Source organism: Bubalus kerabau, chromosome 1, assembly GCF_029407905.1.
Source record: "Bubalus kerabau isolate K-KA32 ecotype Philippines breed swamp buffalo chromosome 1, PCC_UOA_SB_1v2, whole genome shotgun sequence".
In the NCBI taxonomy this organism is placed as follows: Eukaryota; Metazoa; Chordata; class Mammalia; order Artiodactyla; family Bovidae; genus Bubalus; species Bubalus kerabau.
The window spans coordinates 92,267,744-92,288,560 of record NC_073624.1 but is presented as its reverse complement, the minus strand read 5'-3'; the positions used below and the strand labels follow the sequence as shown (position 1 = coordinate 92,288,560).

Genomic DNA, 20,817 nt, shown 5'->3' with positions numbered 1-20,817 from the left:
CTGCCTGCGATGCAGGAGACGTAGGTTCAGTCCCTGGGTGGGGAAGATCCCCTGGAGAAGGGCATGGCAACCCACTCCAGTATTCTCACCGATGGACAGAGGACTCTGGCAGGCTGCAGTCCATAGGGTCACACAGAATTGGACACGACTGATGTGGCTAAGCAGCAGCAAGCCACAGGGACAGAAAGGAGGCTGGGCCAAGCTGCCATGCTTGGGGGAGGTGACTGCAGAAGCCTGGGCAAGGAGAATCGGTTTAGATGGGCGCCAACCTCACACAGGGAGGCAGGCCTCCCATGAGGCACCAGTGCCCCCTGCTGGCCATGTGTGTACCTGTCTGGTCCCCAGCCTGCCCCCAGTACCAAGCCCAAGGACAAGACAAAACAGCCACTGGCCACGTTATAAATATTGTCATTTAAAAAACAAAACCAAAACAAAACACACATACACTGGGCCCCAGGGGTGGTGGAGCCCCAGGGCCTGGGCAGGCGGGAGCAGGCCCTGATGCTAGCGGCTAAGGACCCGCCCCTGCCGCCCAGGCTGTGTCCACCAGCCTGCCACTTGTTCTGGGGGCCCCTTCTCACATTTTATCTACTGGCACCACCCACCCACATGGCATTCACCACCAATCGCTGGTCTGAGACTGAGGGCAAGGACTGCACTAGTTGTCCGGGAAGTTGAGGGGACCCTTGAACACCGCAAGCACCTTGGGAGATGCCAGAAATGGTGGGTTGGGGTTGGGGATACTTGAGAAAAAGTGGACACAGACCCAACTAAGGAAGAAGTCTGAGGCAGACAGCGAGGGTGAACTCAGCCACAGCCTCACGCAGACCCGAGGCACGGTGGCGTGTCAGGTCACTGGTGGTCGTCCAGCTGCTGCAAGAGCGTCCGCCGCCGTCTTTCCAGCTCACCCTCACTCAGCTCGCTTTCCGACGTGTCCCAGCCCGTCTGGTGGAGCAAAGGCACAGCTCACCCACGGCTTCCCCGAGGGCCTGGGTAGAGCGCTGACCGGGCGGGGGCCGGGTGCCTGCTTCTCACCTTCTCCTTCTTGATTCCAAAGGCTGGGGAGCGGTTAGGGAGCTCTGCCCGCCGGAGGTCCCTGTCCTTGTCCTGTTCTGGTTCTTTCTCATCACTCTCCTTGGCAGCTTTCTCCTCAGGGTCTGTCTCGCTCTCAGGACTATTCTGTAAGAGCCCAGAGCCCACCTCCTCAGTTCTGTGGAGGACGGCCCGGGAGGCGGGTGAAGACATGAAGATATCTCATAAAATAGCAGAGACTTGGACGCAAGTTCCTTCTCTACGCACCGACTTGTGTCTTCTCTTCTTAGTTTTCTTTTTTGGTTTCTTGGCTTTCCGAAGACCATGATCTGGAGATGGAAAAATTCCCACTAAGTCCCACGGGAAAAGGGAGGCCTCATCCTTTTTTCTGCTCATTCTTCACAGGCAGGGACCTTTCTGAGGAAGTCTCAGTCCAGTCCTCCTTCCTTCTCTCCGCTTCCCGCCTGGGCAGGGACGGGAAGTTCTTACTCTCTGACAGGTGCAGCCCTCCCCACCACCTCCACCCTCAGGGGTGGGGCTCCCCTAAGGCCTCCCCTCCAGCTCCCAACTACTTACCTGATCCAAGGAGAAGGCGAGAGGAGGGGGAACCCCGTCCTCCAAGGGCAGCACCCCCACTTTCAACAGAATCAAGTGAGGAAGAGGGCTCAGAGCCTGACTCCGAGGGGTTCCGTCGCCTCCGCTTGGGGGGCCGGAGAGAGGGTGGGGGCAGCTCCTCATCTCCTGACTCAGAGCCCTGGGTAGATGAGCAGATAAAAGTCAGCACAGAGGGGCGCTGGGCTCCAGAAGCCCTCAAGTCTGGGAACTGGGGACAGGAAAATCCAAGACCAAAGGAATCTCCCAGTCTCCCTCCAGGGGAGGTGATATATGGGGAAAGCAAGAGAAGTGGTTCTTATTTCCCCCAGGTAGTCCAGCCTCACCCCACATCCTTCCTACCCGCCAACTCACTGAAGGCGAGTGGGAACGCTTGCGATGGTGCTTCTTGCCCTTTCTGCCGTGTTTCCGGCCTTTGCTGTGGAGGTGCTGGCATTCCGTCTGGTGGAGGCAGAAGGGAGGGTGAGGAAGGCGGCAAGGTTAGCCCCAGGAAGGACCCTGTGTCCCAGAGGTTTTGCTGCCTCCTCTGAGGCTAGGGCCTTGGGTGTATCCAGGGCACCGTGAGACCTCCCCTTCCTTAGTTGTCAAGGAAAGGACAGCCTGGGGCTGAGAGGTTACTGAGGCTACTGTTAAGCTAGCTTCATGTGTTCACCAGCCTGGGGCAGATATAGAGGACCAGAAGCTCTGCCTCACCTCCAGTACCTGCAGGAACTCCCGAAAGAGCCGGATCCGCTCCGACTCCAGGGTGATCTGCTCAAAGGCTGAGTCGCACACAAAGCGCTCACGGACCTTGAACAGGAGAGCACTGCTGATCAGACCAGCCCCAGCACAACGTGGAGGCCGCCGTGAGCACAGGGCAGGGCTGGGGCAGAGGAAGGAAGGAAGGGCGCCGAAGCTGGCCCCGAGCTGTGCTACGACTGGGGTGGGCCCCCAGTGGTGGAGAAGCACTGCTGCCCTCAGGACTGAGGGGTGGTGTTTGATGCCAGGCTGCAGTCCTGACCTCTTCCCAGGCCGTGCCCAGCTCCAGAGCAGGCACAGCCTGCCTCAGCATGCTTCGGAAGGCAGCTTCCCTGCGCCGCAGCCGCCGGGCCTCCTCCTTCTCCCGCTCTCTCTCGCGCGCCTCTGCTTTCTCCAGCAGCTGAGGGCGACAGGGCACAGGGCAGGGTCACTCAAGAGAGGGTGTGTGGGAAGCTGGGGTTTGAGCTCCTACTATCACTCCTGGACTGGGGGCAGAGTCACGCTGGGGCGGTGCGTGAGAAGGAACGGAACCAGAGCAAGGGACGAGCTCGAGAACGGAGCCCTGGCTACAGCCCCACCCCGCGCGGCCCCTCACACTATTGAAAGTCAGCTTGATGTTGCCTGCATCCAGCGCAGCAGCCCTCTTGTCAAAGCTTATGACGTGGGCGAAGTCCTCGAAGGCTGTGTTCACCTCCACGCAGAAGCCCCGGTCCTGTGGGCACAGCAGCGCATGAAGCAGGGGGGCACCACAGGCCTGAACCTGAAGTTGGCTGCCTCCAGGGCAGTCACGGGTCAGACTACAGATGCTCAAGTAGCCCCCTCCCCCGGAAGGGATCCACAGGACGGGGATGCACTTCGGAGACCAAGTCATTCAAGTCCTCCCCATCTGATAATTAAACCTCCCATACCAGCCCTTGGCTTAGCTGTCACGGGACTGGCAGGGCTGGATCACGGGTAGGTGTTCAAGGTACATGTTCTCCGTCTGATAGATGCCTGTGTTTCTGACAACTGATTCTTTGTCCCTTTGGCTTAAGCTTGAGCCATTGCTGGGTCATAAGTTCCCTGTATTCTTTCTTAGTCAACATCTACAGCTGTATTTATTGAGTGCTTACTATGTACCAGGTACCATGCTGAGTGCCTCACACACATTATCTCATTTAATCCTCACATATCTGAACTAAAGCACAGGTCCTAATTTTATGTGGAAGAAGAAACCAAGGTTGAGAGAAACTAGAGTAACTGCCCAAGGTCTTCAAGGCTAACATATGGCTGGACAAGAATTCTACCCCAGGTCTTTCTAACGATGAAGTCCCTACTTTTAAGCACTACACCCACAATCATGAAAAATAAAGGCCATCAGCTGTACAACTCCCCAACATTATTAAGGACACGTCACACTATAAAGCACCATGGACTAGGCGCTGTGCTTCTCACCTAAGCCTCACAACACGCCAGTGAGCAGGCTGTAGGAGAGTTGTCTCACTTGGCCCAACACGACTCAGTGGAAAGTGGAGCCACTGGAGCGTAGGGTCTGAGGCAGAGGCCCAGGTTCCCATCTACTACCTCTGCTCATCCGGAACCTGCTCTGGCCCCCTGCTGACAGCAGAGGCATACTCTTCCTGCTGCTTCCAAGAGGGCTTCCTCAGCCCATGCTCTCCAGCTCTTCTCCTCAGACATACAATCTCTCTCGCTTAGGGAACTGCAGACTTCGATCTCGCCTCTTCACTGGCTCCTTCCGTCAAGTATGCACCTCACTTAACCTGAAATACCCTTTCCACCCTGCTCTCACTTTCCTCAAGCTAATAACCTCTGCTTCTGTCCCTCTGTTTCACAATCTTTAAATGTAGCACAAAGGAAAACATTTATTAAGCCTACTAATGAGCAAGATGCTACAAACGTTATCATTTAACTTCATGACCTTGCATTTATATTATCCTCATTTTACAGATGAGGAAACTGAGGCTCAGAGACACTATATAACTTGCAGAGGTCTCAACCAATAAACAGCCAGGAGTTATATAACTAAAGCCTGTGCTGCACTTATTCTACCCTCTTCATGGACACTGCTCCCCTAGAGGTTGCTCATGGCCTAAGAACTCCAGGGACCCCTTCTGAGTCCTCACTCTTCTAGCCTCTGTTCACTTCTGCAGTCCTTCCTTCTCCGGGGTCCCCGCCTGTCTCTGACCCCTTTTACCACCTCTCTTGTCTTATGTGCCTGCTCCACACTGTTCCTAGCAATCCCACCCCTCACCTCTCTCCTGACTTTCAGACCCATTCTAGACTGGATATTTCACAGACACTTCAAGTTCAGCAGATCCCAAGATAATTCATTTTCTGGGAGCCCCCACCCCACACTCCACTCCCCACTCCCATGGATGGGCCCAGATCTTCTGACTTTCAGCTTCTCCGAGTTCAGGACTCTGCATTACCCCATGGGATGTGGAGTGCCATCACAGCCCACAGTCTGCCTGGCGGGTAGATGGCCTCAGGGCCCTGGGTTCACCTCCCTTCTAGAGGCAGGAGCCCAAAAGGGGCAACAGGAAGGGGAACTGACCAAAGACTGTCCTCAGGAGGTGTGGAGAGACAGGCCTCAGCAAGGATAGGGCTCCTACAGGCCTGTCAGCAGTACCAGCCACTTAGGGGTTAAAAGTTAAGTGTCCAATAAAATTTAACTCTTCCCAGATAAGATATTTCTACCCTATGTGATTATCATATTTAAAATATGGTATTTGCTCTATTCCTCCCTGCCTCTGGTTGCTTTATGAGAACAATTTCCCAAATGGAATTCCTGTTTTCTCCAGCCCTGTTCTTCCTGCTTAATCCTTACCATCAATCCACCCCTGCTATCTCCGTCTCACTCCTTCCTTCCCTCAATTTCACACACACACACAAATGTGTCAGTTCTACTTCTGCGTGAGTCTAGCCTACTGGTTGGAAACACTTTTTTTAAATCAGCAGATGCTTTTTTTTTTTTTAATAAAAATCTTAAGTAGAACCCTCATTCCATAAGAGAAACAAGCAGTTACACTTGAAAATAAAGGAAGGAGCAAAAAGTCCCTCCACCCCGTCCCCTCCGGCTTGTCCCAAGGCCCCCGTGAGCCGACCTTGGGAGTTTCAGAAGCAACTGGAGCACCTCAGCTGTGCTCACCGGCCATCCCCACCTAGACCACACAGCAGCTCCTGCCTGGTCTCTCTGCTCACCCCCCACACTTCAAACCCTGCCTCGAGAGTCCACGGCTGCCCAGACTTTTCTCCCAAGGGCCCCAACAGCAAGGGAGCAGTCTAGGGGTGAGTCAGAAGAGGATGACTCAAGCTCAGAACTGATCTGAATCACTTGCCACTATCACTTTCTGCGTCCTGAGGCCTCAAGTCCTGTCTCCCTACCACTCCATCCCTGCGCATACAAGTACTCTGGCTGCGGGCAGGGCTCTACACCACCACTGGGGCTTTTCCAAGACATCATTCCCCACCTCCCCGTTACTTACAAGATAAAAATCCAATTTCCTTATTTTAGCATTCAAAGAATTTTATATGCAGGGCTCTCCTTCCCAACTGGGGTACAGAGAAATAGAGGAAGCCACAGGACAATACAATATATGTTACCTAATGGTAAGTAATTTTAAAATATTAACAGATAAGTGTTACGGTATTAACGTACAGCACCTGCATGCATTTTAAGGCAAGACATGGGATTTAAAAGAAATGTGTGTGCAGTGAGACATTCCTAGCTTTATTCTGAGACCTTCTTCATCTCGGGTACCAAGTTATTCCTGCTGATAATCAGGTGAAGTTTGGGGGAATATTCCCCACTTTTCAGATGAGGAAACATGCTCAGAAAAATTAAGTAATCTGCTCAAGGTCATAAAACTTGTAAGTGGTTAAGATGGACTTTCAACCCCACAGTCGGCCTTCACAGTCTTGTTCCTAACCACGGTGCACACTGCTCCCCGAAACTCATGAGAAGGGTCTTTATTTCCACAAAGAAATATGCTTCTCTTTGTTATCTTTTCCTGAAACACAGGGCTCTCTCAGTCCATCACTCACTTTTTCCTCTTTGATAGACATGAATGTTGAGGAACTCTCCAGCATGGAGATGGTAAATTGTAGGTGACTTTGCTCTCGTGTTACAGATGTGACAGGGAGGAGTGAGGACAGATAAGGAGGATATGCCCCTTCTAAAAAGCCTTAGTATCTCAGCTTTAGCCCACTGAATGCTTCTCAAAGCCAACCTTAGCGCTGCTAGATAATGCAAATTTCCAAGAGATGCTGAAGATCCAGATTTTAATTGTAATCTATTGATTTTAAAATGTTAGCAACGAATTCCAGGTTTTTCTAAAACACTGTACAGGCAGAAGGAGAATACTTGTGGGGAACTAGTTTATGACTAGTTGTGCTTCCTGCTCCTCTTTGCTCCTGCGGCACCCTACGCCCCCGGCCTCCATCCTCCCCCACCTCCTCATTCTTAGAGGTGCAGTTCAAATGGCAATTCTTCTGATTCTCATCTCTGTAATAATAACCCTTGCCCCTCTGTAATGTCTATCTACTTTCCATGTCTCTCTTCCTATTAGACCCTGAGCTCCTTCTAGGCAGAAACTGTATCTTGTTCATTTCTGTATAAAGAAAGGATCACAATAGCTATCTCCTGAACTGAGCTGCAATGCTTCCACAAAACAGGATTTATCAGGGAGCCCTGTCTTGGGAGCAGCCCTGCACCCAGCCTGCATCCATCCACAGCCCCAGGCCTCCCTCACCTTAAGGATGTCCTTTATGATCTTCTTCTCATCATGGAATCGTGCCTTCAACTCCTCCACATAGAACTTGAACAAGTCCAGAGGGGTGGAGCCTGCGGGGGAGGGAGGGAGGGGGGCCTGGCGGGCGGCAGCTTCCCAAGGCCTGAGGGTGGGGTTGAGGACAGGACCAGGGAGTGGGAGTGCAGAGAGACTGGCAGGGCAGGAAGCCAGGCCAGAGAAGGGAGAGCCCGGCTGCCTTACCCGGCTGGCCCAGCATGTTGGCAAAGCGGATATCAGTGCTGACCGCTGGGTACAGCTCCATCCAGGTGGACATGGAGTGCAGCTGCCCTGTCTCGTGCAGCTCATCCAGGAAGGTCTAAGCAGGGAAGAGGCCAGTTACAGGGAGGGTGAGAGAGGGAAGGAGGCAAAGTTAAAGCCTGGGTGGGGAGAGGAGAGACGGCAGGGAGAGGCAGCAACAACCAGACTGAGGAAATGCCGGCAAGGGAGGCAGAGATGAAGAGTTACAGATGGGGAGGCAGAGAGCAATGTGAACAGAGACTGTAGAACAGAAAGGGACAGACTCCACATGAGAATAAGCCGGACTGGGAGGCAAAGAAACAGCGCCTGCAGCATTACCTTCCCATGACTCCCACACTTCCCCATGTGTTACAGCCAACTAACCCCCTCCACCGCCACCACCAGTGCCACCTCCAAGACGGGGGATGAACTAGCTATGCCTGTCTGGCTCCCCAGTGAAGGGAAATAAACCTGGCCAAGCTGCTGAGCCTTGCTTTTAGGGCGCCATCTGCTGGCAGTTTCCAGGTGGCACGCACACCTAGTCTAGAGGAGCTGGCCCAGAGTTGAGGGGACACAGCAGGAGCAAAACTGCAGGCACAGACAGTCCTCATGGAGCGAGGACAGGCTGGGCACAGGGAGAACAGTGGGCCTGGCCAAGAGGAGGCAGCGTGTGGGTGAAGACACTGTCCGGGGCAGAGCTGAGTTCCGATTCAGAGGGCGGCAAAGATACCTGGAAGGCCTCCCGGTTCTTGCGCTGCTGGCGCCGCTCCCGAAGTCGGGCTCGCTCTCGCTCCTCCTCCTCCTCCCTCTCCAAAGCTCGGATGTGCTCCTCAAAGCAGATCAGCGCATCTTCCTTGTCCATGTCTAACCGCAGAGAGGAGGCTCAGCAGGCATCGCACCAGGTGAACACCCTCTCAGTCCCAGCCCCTCCAGAGTTTCCAAGATGCTACTCCTGCAGCTGTTGGGGACATCTAGGGTGGTGGGGAGAGGGGAGCAGGGGCTCCTGGGAGAGGCTATTGGAATGATGGTTCATGAAAAGGGTTCAGTGATTATATGAAGTATTAAATAGAAGCATTCAGCTCTTGTGAATTTGGTTACTAGAAGTCATTATATAAAATCAGTTATCTCAGAATCTAAGGTTTTACTTTTTATTGGACTGGGAATCAACCAGGCTTTGATATAACTTCAGAAGGTGAATATCAGAAGATACTGCAAATGATGACAGGCCAACAGCAGCTGATTGCCACATGTGTGATCATTTACAGCCCACCATACCAAGATGATTTAAAACCATATTCACATGAGCTATAAAAGTCATCTTCAAATATTATTCCTATCCCAGTGCTCTTCCCCCAAGAACACATAATATCTGCGTTAACTATAGACCCTAGAGGGAGAGGTGTCCTGAAGCATCCATCCTGTGATCTCAAGTCCAGAGAGGTTCTGGACTAAATGCGAGGGACTCCTAGATGTCCAAGGGGATAGGAGGTGCAGGGGGAGTGGTGTGAGGCAGGTGCTGGGGGTCAGGAAGGAAAAAGGAAGGGAGAGAAGGGAGTGGAGACCCAGGCTTACTCTGCAGCTGATGGTCCTGAGCAAAGCTGGGGTTATCCATGAGGTACTGCTGGGCCTGGGACCATGTGGTTTGGAAGTTGACACTACTCATCCCATCTAGGATGCTCTTCAGGGCCTGGATGTTGCGGCGCCGCAGCTGCTTGGCCTGTTCCTAGGGAGCCATGGGGTTAGGGTGAGGCAGGGCAGGGCAGAGCTACACAAGTGGGCCTGGGCAAAGAACCTAGGTAAAGGCAGGTGGTTTGGGAACTTTGGGATGGCCAGACTCAAGGCCTTTCTGACTCCAGAAAGGGGAAGGAGCACAGGTTACAGACCACACCCTCAGAGACCTTCCTGTCCTCCCAGACCAAGTTGTAGGCCCAAAGCATGAACTGGGGATGTGCCATACCAGCTTCTAAGTAAGAAGCTGGGACCCTGGGGCAGCAAGTGAATGGGTGGGTCCACAAGGAAGCCAAGACATGGAAGGCCTTAATGAGACTGGGGCTGATGGATCCAGCCCAGTAGCTGTTACCTTCTCCTTCTTGGCCAGGAAGAAGAGGACATCATCATAAACCTCTTTTCGATCCCTCTCAGGGACCACAGCCCAGACCTCCAGCTCCCCAAAGGTCTGTTCTGCCCGCCTGTGGAGCATATGGGCTGTGAGAAGGCAGGCAGAGAACAGAGCCTGGGCCCATGGGGGTCTCAGGGTTCCCAGGCCCCAACCCAGCCTGGCCCCCTGACCGGTAGCGGGTAGTGGAGGTCATGCGTTCATGCTGCTCCAGGAAATGCTGCAAGGTCTGCTTGGCCTCCTTGGCTCTTAGCCGGGCCTCTTCCTTCTCCTCCTTCTCCCGCTGCGCTTTGTAGGCATTGAATGCCTGCTTTTTCTCACTCAGTTTGGGCAAGGCACTAGGGTGGACAGGGTGGGAGTTTGGTGGGGACAGACGAGTTAGCCTGAACCAGAATGCACAGCCCACAAAGCAGGGTCATGGCACACTGGGGATGGGTCTCACAGAACTGACTGAATGTCCACGCATGGGCACAGCGGGCTGCAGGGGCCCCAAGGGCACAGGGAAGCAAGATAGGTTGGTCTCTGGCATGTGGGGAAGGGTGACAAACAGTGAGGGAACAAGACAGGGCTCTTAAGACACTATTAATACTGAGTGAGCCCTTTTGCTATGGGTTCTCAAGTTGCAGTCAGGCCTCTGCCCTATCCAACCCCTTTCCCCAATTAATTCAATTCCAATCAATTCAATTCAACAAGCATTTATTGAATGATCCCCTTCCCCTTCTCCTGGAGGCTCTTCAGCTTCTCTTCCCCAGCACGCTCACCCATCTATCACTCTCCTCACTCTGACCCCATCAGGGTTTCTTAGGAAATCCGTGGATCAGCCACCCTCATGAACAATGTCTGGAGGGCCTGCCCAGGCCTACCTGTAACGGGGGTCAGTGACCACCATCTTCATGGCCTGTTCCCACGAAGCATTGGAGGGGACAGCCTGGAATGGAGCAGGCGGGGGTCATGGGCCCTGCCCACCTTCAGCCCCCTCCAGGGCTACCCTGGGAGCCCCACCCTCAGCACCTTGTCCCTCAGCAGCTCCTTGAAGGCCTGCTTTGCCTTCTCCCGGTTGCTCCAACTGAGGCCAGACCTCTCCGGCTCCGGTTTTGATTCTTCTTCCTCTTGCTGTGGTGGCTGATGCTGTCCAGCAGAACTGGGATACAAAGGGAACTCAGCCAGAGTCCCCAAGTCCCTATAGTTTTCAGTGCCCTGTGTGATCAGGACACTCCCTTGTTCCCCAGGGAAGCCCTTTTCTGCTCATTAGAAGCCATGCCCAGATCTTCACCCCTTTACCGAGAAACCTGGCAGAGGTCAAGGGTTGAACCCAGGTGGGAGCCTGAGGTCTAGAATGCCATGGGAGGCAGCCCTCACCTGCTGGGGCCCTCCTCTGGCTGCTGCAGGAGCCCCTGTTCCAGGGGCTGGGCAGCCTCTGACACGGCGCAATCTTCACTCCCACCTGGCTCAGGTTCTAGGAGGCCTGTGGGCAGAAGGGTGGGGCCGGGCGGCACAGGTGGGGGATCGGGCTGAGGCTGAGGAGGCTGTGGCTGTAGTGTCTGTGGCTGCTGCTGTTTCCTGCAGGTGGGTCAGAAGGGCAGTGTCCAGTAGTGCAAAGACAGAGGTGGTCAGGGGCTGACTGGTCTCCATCCTGTGAAGGACTAGAGCCAGAGCAGACCACTCCACAAGGAGATGAGAGCCGGCTCTTCCTCACACAGAGCACGGATCATGGAGAGAGGCCATTCCCACCCCTCAGGAGGCCCCACGTATGGGTGGACGGGCAGGCAAGACAAGCAAGTCACTTACCCTGCAGCCTCTTGTTTGACTAGAGCTGCAACAGGAAAGGATAACATGGTTAGAGAGTAGCACAGAGTCACGCCCCTGAGCCCCTGCTTGGGCCCACCCCCTCCTCACCCTCCAGGTCATCCAGGTCCTTGGGCCGGGTCCAGCGGGACTCCTTACTCTGATTGTTGTAGTAGTAAGGTTTGCCTGTGTCCGACTTGTACTCTTTCCAGGGACACTGGGACAGCAGGAGCTGTAAGAGGATGGGCCAGGGAACATCAGTGGGTTGGGCATACCCGCCAGCCACAGTTGGGGGAGCTAAGTGAGGGGACCCAGTGAGGGGGTACACAGAAGTGTTTAGCTACCACCTGGCCTGGCTCAAGATGAGGGAAGGTGGACTTCTTGAGATCCTAGGAAGGTTGGGGAATAGTCAGGGATCTTAGGATTAGAGGAACCATGAGTATGGTTAGAGACTCAAGGAAGGCCAAGGACTTGGAAGGGTCAGGGCAGCTGAAAAAAAGAGCCAGAAAGCCCCATTCAGGACCTCTGCCTTGGACTTGAGCACGCTGGGCTTCTCCCACACGGACTGCTTGTCGTCAGCGTTGTAGTAGTAGACGCGCCCGTCAGGGGCCACATGCTCGCTCCACAGGGCCCTCTAGGGAGGGGAGGGTGCACAGAACGGTGGTCACGGCTCCTTTCCCAAAGCTTCTCCTCCTCATCCCCAAAATTTAACCATTAGCACCTCTTTCAGCCTCCTACCCAGAGACCCCTGAGTGGAAAGAACTTACCGGAGGGCCTGTCCCAGCCACAGCAGCTAGAAAAGAAGCCAAAGGAAACCTATTAAGTCCTTGTTCCAACCCTTATCTGATCCCCATCTTTTCCTCCCTTACACTCCATCCCCAGTAAATCTCCCCTGGTCCCATCACATCCCAGGATCCCTGGCACCCCAACAGGCATGATCCAGGGTGGGCCCTAGTCCATGGTCCCTCTCCCCGCCCAACCTCCGAGCCTGGGGGGAGCAGACCCCCCAGAAGACTCACAGCTGGCGGTGTCCGCACCCGGAGCCGTCTGCCGAAGAAAGAGGAGGGGGAAGGGTTGGGGCCAAGCCCAGTGGCCCCCAAGACCCAGGCCATGGGGGATGAAGAAGCAGGCCAGGCCAGGATCCATGTGTCCTGCTCCCAGGGATCTCTGCTCCCTAACAAGCTTCCCCCACCCTCTGGGACCATGGCTCTAGGACCCCAGGAAGAAACTGCACGGCAGCTCCTTTTTTCAAGACAGAGTATTCTGTTGAGTGAGACTCCATGGCCCACCTCTTCCACAGAAAGTACCAACTGCCACATCCTACCCAACTCTACTACGCTGAACAGCAGCACAAGAAGGTATAGTGAGATCTCCAGGTACTGCCGCTTCCTCCAGAGACAAAGAAGATGCGAAGAGGAAATTGTATTCACGTGTCCACAGTGCTAACTCTGTGAGAGTGATCAGTGTCTGGAGTGAAGGTGTTCCTTAAGGGAACTGGGCATAGCAGGGGGATAATGAGAGGATGTATGTGCCTTTTGGGACGAGTGAGAAGCTAGAAGAGCTGAGTTCGTGGCTGGAAGGACTCAGTGTGGGGAGCACAGAGGGGCCAAGGGTGGATGTGATGAGAAGAGGGAGAGAACAGAGGCCGCGTCCCTGTACGCCAAGTCAGACCCGCTGGGCTGCAGCGCAGAGCCCACTTCCTGCCCCCCAGTGCTTACCGCTGCGGTGACAGGCACTGCTGGCATCAGCATTCCTGGCATCATGGGAGGTACCATTCCTGGTATCTATGGATACAAAGGAGACAAAAACCAGCTACTGAGGTGAAGGCAAGCACAGGCTGCACAGAGTCCTGAGAGATGCTGTCGGGGCCATGACCCTCACAAGGGCACGCACTGGGCTCTGGGTGCTCAGCTGAGCCTCAGAGTGGCCTCTAGCCACTGAGCAGGCAAATTCATATGGGCCTGGCCCCACCTTCCCTCCCTTCCTCCCCAGACTCTCAAGTTCAGTTCAGATATCCACCTTCATCTCTACCTGCAACTGAGATGACAGGGTTTTCTGAGGCCCTGGAGCAGGGGAGATTACCTGTGTGAGTGGTGGTGGTGCCCCCATTGGTGGGAGCATTGGGGGCATGATGCCAGGTGGCATGGGGGGGATGGCTGGTGGTCTCTGACTCATGGGAGGGAGCCCCATTGGAGGAAAAGGTGGGGGGATTCCTGGAGGAGGCATCTGCAAACGAGGAAAGGAAGAGAGCCTGAGCAGAGGAGACACTGCTCTGCCCCTGTCAGGAAACAGCCACTCATCTCCCACCCAACCCTCCACACTGGCTCTGAGACAGTCCAAAGTTTCAGTCTGAGAGGCATCAAACTGCCTCCCTCCTCACCACTGAGACTGACAACAGGGGTCCTCTGGGTCTAAGAGGCAAGCAAACGGCTTCTTGAGAGGCAGGGGAGAGGGAAAAGAGAAATGGAACTGCCACCAGACTGCGACTGGAAGGCTCCACCACTTAAGCGACTCTCTCCAGAGAGGCCTTTCAGATGCAGGGCCAGAGGCAGGTGTCCAGTCCCCAATCTCCCAGTCCTCTGCCTCCTATCCCTTTTTTCCCAACTGATGACCATCGGTTGCTATTCCAGCCTGACTTCATGGCGTATTTAAAAAATATAGACAAGGGGAGTTTCCTGGTAGTCCAGTGGTTAGGACTCCAAGCTTTCACTGCAAGGGTGTGGGTTCAATCCCTGGTTGGGGAACTGAGATCCCACGAGCCATGTTGGGGGAGGAACAAAAAAGAATACAGACAAGGAGCAGTGAAAGAGAAAGAGAGCCCCACCCTGCCCTCACACTTAAGAGGGTCTTTTCCCATTCACTTCTTCCCCCAGCCCCCGTGTGTCCCAAGGACAAAAAGACAAAGGGAGAACTGTCAACATTATGGACCCAAGCAAAACCATCCCTCATCCAAGGGCAACAGGAAGTGGGCATTACACAAAAACTGTGCTGGCGATGCTGGGGGCTAGGAAGTTGGGGATGCAGGCTGGAAAAGCCAAGCCCAGGGAAAGACATAAAACTTACGAAGGGTGGTGGCATCATGGGGGGCCCCGGTGGGAAGGGGGCAGGCGCTGCTGGGGGCCGGGGACCAGAATCGGGAACCGACTGTTGAGGGAGAGAAAAGTCATAGAACCCCGGATGGGCAAAGAGATGGGCTTTTGTAGAAGAGAAGCAGAGGGGTGAGGATGAAAAAGGAGCACAAAGTTCAAAGGAAGAGTCTCAAAGCCCAGTTTCCTGCCCATCCCCACTCTGAGCCCTCGATAGATCTGTTCTTTCTTTTGCCAGTTCAGAGTCAGCTGACTGAGGCCCATCAAAGTCATCTGTAGTTTGGAAGTTTCCATTTTGCCCAAGCCAAGAAAAGATGGAGGAGGTTCTACTACAGGCACAGATCAACTCTTTCCAAGGCTTTTCACCCACCCTCCCGCCTGTGGGCAAGGCTGCGCTTCCCTCAAATCAGTCAGAGGTCTCTCATTCCCATTCAGGAAGGAAGTGGCCTCTTTTCCTGTTCGCCTTCCTGAATTCAACAAGTACAGAGACTCAACCCAAAGCCCTCTAAACACAATCATTAGTCCTTCCTAAGTACTACCACCAGCCTCCTCCCCTAACTGGCCTCATCTTTAGTCACTCACTGTCCTTGACAGCTCCATTCCCATCCCCTCGTCTTTAGCTCTGCATCCCAGCCTCCATCAAGACAGCAGCCTGTGCCTTTCCTAGGTTCATCCCAGTGGAGGAGGCTTGGAACAGCCTAGGTCTCCCTATCCCACACCCAATGGCTAGCCACATCTCATCCTTTAGTTCTCAGCTTAAATATCACTTGCTCTAAGAAGCCTTCCTGACTCTATTTAAAGCACGTCCAATTTGTTCTGATCCTCTTTTTAGTTCCCTCATGTATACTACTGTGTAATTATTATGTTAGATTGGATATGTGCTTCCCCTTACACATATTCCATGGGGGCAGAGATCATATCTGAGTTGTTGAAAGCTGAATTCCTGGTACCTGCCACAGCATCTGGCACATAATAGGTACTCAACATATATAAAGTGAATAAATACACAGATGAAGGAACAAATCCTATTTATATAGAATCTTATGGCTCTAAAAATTCATCCTATAGATATAGCCCTACATGTGTGTACGAGATTTTCAGAGCAGCATTATTTATAAAACCAGAAGACTGTAATCAGCCTAAATATCCCTAAGTAAGGAACTATAAAATTTTACACAAACATAAGATGAACTACTATGCAGTCATAAAAAGAATGAAGAGGCCCACTGTCTCGATTATAATCTGGAAGATACATAAACAAGTGGGAAAAAAAGCAAAGTGCAGCGAAGTTTTATCACTTGCATAAAAATCAGAAACAAAAGATGACACAAGAAATGAGAATGAGGACACTGGTAGAAAGAACTCTATCTGCCCTCTGTAACTTTGAATATAGCTAGGTTCACCCATTCAAAAACAGTTTTTAAGTAACCTGGGGCACCGAAATGCAGCTAAAAGGCTCTGTCCTTCCTCCTTGCTTGGAAGGTGCTGGGAGCGTGGTGGTGAGGAGGAGTTCCAGGTAAAGGTGGGGGCTGGCTCACTGCCACCCAATTTCCCAACTTTCCCAATTACCCCTATGTTGGGAAGACCCAGTATTTAACAATGCTTCTACTCTCTACTTCAGCAACACCTGTCCTTCCTTCCCTCTGCTTATCTTGTCCTAAGAGAGGGGGTAAATCAAACTACTCCAACTTAAATTACCTTTTCTTGGGGTTCAGCTACTCTAAGTCCTGAATTCAGACCTGCTCCACCCCCTGAAACCTCCTTTTGCACGAGAAGTCAGAAACAAATCAACTCAGGATGAAATCCAGCTCTCTGTGCCACACTTTCCCACCCAACCTGCCTCAGGGTCCTAGCCTCCCAGAGGCTACATAATCATCTCTGGGTCCTACCAGGCTCTACGATCACCCATCTCAGAGACTATGCCACCATCCACACAGTTGTCCAAGATAGAAATTTGTGAGCCACTCACCACACCTCCCTCTTTCTTGTGAATACATCAATGAGTCCAGTTAATTTTACCTCCTAAAGATTTCCCGAATCCATCTATTTGTTTCCTCTTCCAACCCTACAACTTAAAAAAAAAAAATCTGACCTACTTCAGTGGCCTCCTGACTGGTCTCCCCACATCCACTCCAACTGCAGGCTACATTTCTCCTCTGCTTAAAACTCTTTAATGGCTTCCCACTGTCCCAAAACCCACGTCCAGGGCCTGGGAGGCTGCGGCAGGTTTGCTTCCCAGCTGCCTTGTCTTCCTCACCCATGTTGAGTTCCTTCTTGCAGTCTTCCCAACTAAGACACCCACCTCTGCCTGGGGCAATGCTCCCTCCAACTCCACACACCCCGCCTCCATAACCTTTAGATCTGGTCATCATCATTTCTTCAGGAAAGGCTTTCTCCAACCCAGTGGACTAGTCAGAGCCCTCTTTTACACTTTCATACACCATGTACCTTCCCCTTCAGCAATTAGTCACTGGAATTTTAGTTATTTGTACAACTGATACAAATTGTATCAGTTTGTATCTGATTGTATTATTATGTGGCACTAATAAAAAACAAATGCTGCCCAAATTACAATACTCCACTGATTTTGGGCTTCCCTGGTGGCTCAGACAGTAAAGAATCTGCCGGTAATGCGGGAGACCCAGGTTTGATCCCTGGGTTGGAAAGAGCACTGGAGAAGGGCATGACAACCCACTCCAGTATTCTTGCCTGGAGAATCCCATGGACAGAGGAGCTTGGTAGGCTACTGTCCACAGGGTCGCAGAGTTGGGCATGACTGAGCAACTTTCACCACTGATCTTAAGATACATCTTGACTTCAGAAATGTTAAGATGTGAGTCTTAGAATCAATGAAATATGTGATACCTCCAGTTTCCAGCCTAGGCTAGAAATTTTAAGGGCAAGGACTTTGTTTTTGCTCATCCCAGAACCCTGTGCCCATTGTAATTTCACCACCACCACCACCACTGGCTCACAGTACATGCTATTATTTCTTAACTTAATGACTGAATGGTCTTGGCAGGTTCACAAAACAAAGCCATCAGTAAGGTCTAGCAGTTATTTAGGGAACACTGAATGTCAGAGCTGGAGGAGACTCTGGCAACTACCCTAGGCATTTTTTCTCAGATGAAAAAAGGGGGAATAATGGGTCCCAGGGCTGGATTCAATCTGCCCTCCGGGCCTACTCCCTTAAAAACACAATCCTTACAAGAAGGAGCTCTGTTTTTTTCACTCTAGCATATTCTCTGTGACCCACGTGGTTAAACCAGGAAGTCCAACATTTTCTTGCTAGGGGCCAGTGGTGGCTCCCCATTGCCCACCCTACAGAATCTCTCATCAGACATTCAAAGCCTTTAAACAAGACCCATTCCACATTCTTCTGGCTCACCCTGATTCATGGCTTCCCTCCTCCTCTTTGCACAGAAAGTATTAGATTACTCCATGTGTTTCTTTTATTCTGTTTTGTCTCTTATTTTGTTCAAGATGATCCGATATTCACCTCCTTTTGGGCCTTTATGATTATCCTCCACACATACACCCTCCTACCTCAGTCCCCTCGGGATAAATACTGAACTACTTTGCACAGAGTGACACGCTACTCTATGGATGTCTGCTGGGTGTTCCACACGGGACTGCATGTCTTGCTACTCAGGTTGGGGTTTCCCCACGTTTAGGGATTGAGTTTTCTCCTTTTAAGTCTCTTCTGAATGTTAAGTCAGGGCCCTGTATACAAAGTGTTGTGACAAAATGCAGACTCATCCCTAACCTTATTTTTGCATACTGGAACATCCTAAAATAGACAAATGTGTGTGTATGTGCCCAGGTACATCTGTATAAACTCTTTGGGTAAAAGCTGACTGTGATGGAGAGAGAGGCAGTTTGGCAGAGGTCTGTGTGTCTGGGGAAAGTGAACTAGAATCAAATACTAACATGGGAAAACCTAAACAATTTTAAAAAACTAACTCTATATGACCATCTTTAACGGAACGGAGACTCCTGGCCAGGATCCAGACACTAGCCTGTTTTGGACAGTTTCCACAGTGGAGAGAGCAATGGTATGAACATAAATTACTGTGAAACATTCAAAGCCCTCCTTTCCTTGAGTCTCCCCTGTGCAACCTGCATACTTTCTTTCCTAAAACACCCCTGCCCCTATCTCACTTGATGCAGTGCCTATATATCTTCGAGTCTTATTACACTTCTGGGTGAGACTCTGAAGAAGTAATTTGTGTGAGAAAACGATACAGGAAAGGGGGCTGAAAGAGAAACAGATCATGTGTCTTCCCTGGAACAAAAACACATTTGTGGGTGGGGACAGACAATGAAGAGATAATCAATCTCTGATCATCATGTGTTCACCTGGGCCAGCTGAAGGATTCCTCCCCACCCCCATACAATCAATTCTTCTCAGCGTTCACTTGTGGGGGACATCTCAGAACTGAAGATTTAGAAAAAAAGAACAAAAGGAGAAAAGGAGAAGACTGGAGAGACACAGAATGGAAGGAGGGGGAAAAAAACCCAACACCTAATTGCTAATATTTACTGAGTGCTTATTATGAGCCAGATACCATGACCAACAGTCATTTAATCCTTGCAACTATCTTAGAGGTTATCATCCCTATTTTACAGATAAAGAAACTGAGGTTCAGAGAGATCAAGTAACTTGACCACGGTTCCAAAAGATTAAATGGCAGGGGCAAGTCTGGAATCCAAGCAGTCTGACCCCGAATAGGACTAAGCTTTCAACTACTCCACAAAGCAAGGATGATGGTACCACAGGCATTTCTCACATTTAAATTCATTCCTCTGTTTTCTTTTTACCCCAATTCTCAAACAATCCTGAAATCCTCAGCCAACCAGGTGATCCCAAGGCTGGCCTGCTCTGACTCACTTCCTAAAGGGATCTATGCTGGAAAATGAAGGCTGGGGAGGCACACCTTTCCGAAAGAGGGAGCAATCATCAAAAAGAAAGATATTAGGGAGGCTGAGAGACCAGCTGATTCCCCTGTGGTCTACATCCACCAGCTGCCCTTCTTTAGCTGCCCCAAACAGCACCAGCCACTCCCTCCCTGTTTTCGAGGCCATCCTAGTCCCCACTTCCCTGTACCAGCCTTATTATTCTTTCTGCTTCCCCAAAATATTAGAAAATATTTTCCACTGCTTCTAATCCTGCCATCACCTCACCACTCTCCTGATGAACAGAATGTTACTTCTGGTCTTCATCCTTCTTCGGTTCAGTTTCAACCTCTTTGTCTTATTTACAGTCTTCCCATCACTCCAACAGGATTCCAGAGGCGCTGGCTAGCCTGCCCCAGCCTTGCTTTGTGCTTACCCTCCCCTCACGTCCCTGGGGATTTTCTGCGGCCCCAGCTGAAGGCCTAGCCTCCATCTTCATCCTTCTTTCCTTTGCTTCCCCACGTCCTAGAACCCATTCTCCTGAACTCTCTCCTCAAGCACCTCCCCATTTTAAGAGCAGAAAGAGATCTGGGATATCCTTCTTATGCATCTTCCTTTTTTTTTTTTTTAATCGATGGGAAATCTTAGGCCCAAAGAAAGGTAGTGAGTGACTTGCCCAAGGTCACACAGAGTTGTTACAGACTGTCTTGGCGGCAGAGCCAGGGTTGGGACAAAGGGGCTTCTGCTCTCCCCGTTTCTTGGACTACCCAGCACTGGGTGGGGGCCAGAAACGTCTCCTTCCTCAGGAGACAATACCCCCTCCTCACATCAGGAGACTATGCGGGGAAACGAAGAACGGAGTCTCAAGAGGTCTTAGGGGGCATCCACGGCTTCCAAAGGGAGCAAGCAGTGAGTCTGAGGAAGGGGCCTGTCGCACGCCAAACATCCCAGGAGGGGAAACTGTGCCCCCCCACCCCTCGCCTTTCCCCTAGACCCACGGTTCCCACGTCTCTCGCCCTTCTGTTCTTTCCCGACCTTTCTCCACAAACGTACCCTTCACTTCATCCTTTCCCCTTCCTCACCCAGTCCCGCAACTCCAGTTCTCCTCAACACCCCCACCCCCACCCCCCCGCCATCCTCCATCATGGCCTCCCCCGCCCCTTCCCCCCCAAATCCCCGCCCCCTCCCCCTTCCTGGGCTCCTCTCCCTAACCCCTCGTTCCCCTCGCTCTGCCCCGGGGTCCCGGGTACCCCTGGCGGCCTCCCTGCCCCCGTGGCCCCGGCCCGGGCCGCCGGGGGCGCTGTGGGACCGCCCCGGGCCCCGCCACCCCCGCGCGGGGACGTTACCATGCCAGAGCCTCGGAGCAGCTGGGCCGGCTCGGCCCACCCGCCAGTAAAAGCCGCTCTGATTGGCTGACCGCAGCCGGGAAGGCGGGGCCAGTGGGGGGTCGCACCCCTTGGTGGCCGGGGCTCCGGTAGCTCCCACCGACCAGCCGGGTCCTCTACCGGCCCGGAGAGCCCGGGTC

General features: G+C 52.5%; 1 protein-coding gene across 7 annotated transcripts; it reads right to left on the bottom strand.

The window, feature by feature from the left end:
- Positions 1-393: 393 nt before the first annotated feature.
- On the bottom strand, positions 394-20,767 carry PRPF40B (pre-mRNA processing factor 40 homolog B). 7 transcript variants are annotated; one of them, XM_055583018.1, is made up of 27 exons: positions 20,639-20,767; positions 14,374-14,454; positions 13,393-13,536; positions 13,029-13,094; positions 12,330-12,357; positions 12,078-12,103; positions 11,834-11,944; positions 11,422-11,542; positions 11,314-11,338; positions 10,885-11,085; positions 10,537-10,666; positions 10,389-10,453; positions 9,699-9,863; positions 9,490-9,598; positions 8,982-9,132; positions 8,140-8,273; positions 7,374-7,488; positions 7,134-7,225; positions 2,978-3,094; positions 2,645-2,782; positions 2,338-2,433; positions 1,987-2,085; positions 1,609-1,786; positions 1,446-1,496; positions 1,300-1,361; positions 1,036-1,179; positions 394-945 (listed from the first exon to the last, which is right to left on the bottom strand). In XM_055583018.1, exons 1-27 carry the CDS (start codon positions 20,639-20,641, stop codon positions 853-855), a joined length of 2,745 nt encoding a protein of 914 aa, XP_055438993.1. In that variant the 5' UTR covers positions 20,642-20,767; the 3' UTR covers positions 394-852. The 7 variants fall into 7 exon arrangements, with proteins under 7 accessions (XP_055438993.1, XP_055439002.1, XP_055439020.1 ...); XM_055583027.1 differs by having other exon boundaries at positions 1,999-2,085; XM_055583045.1 differs by having other exon boundaries at positions 11,470-11,542.
- Between the last annotated feature and the right edge of the window lie 50 nt (positions 20,768-20,817).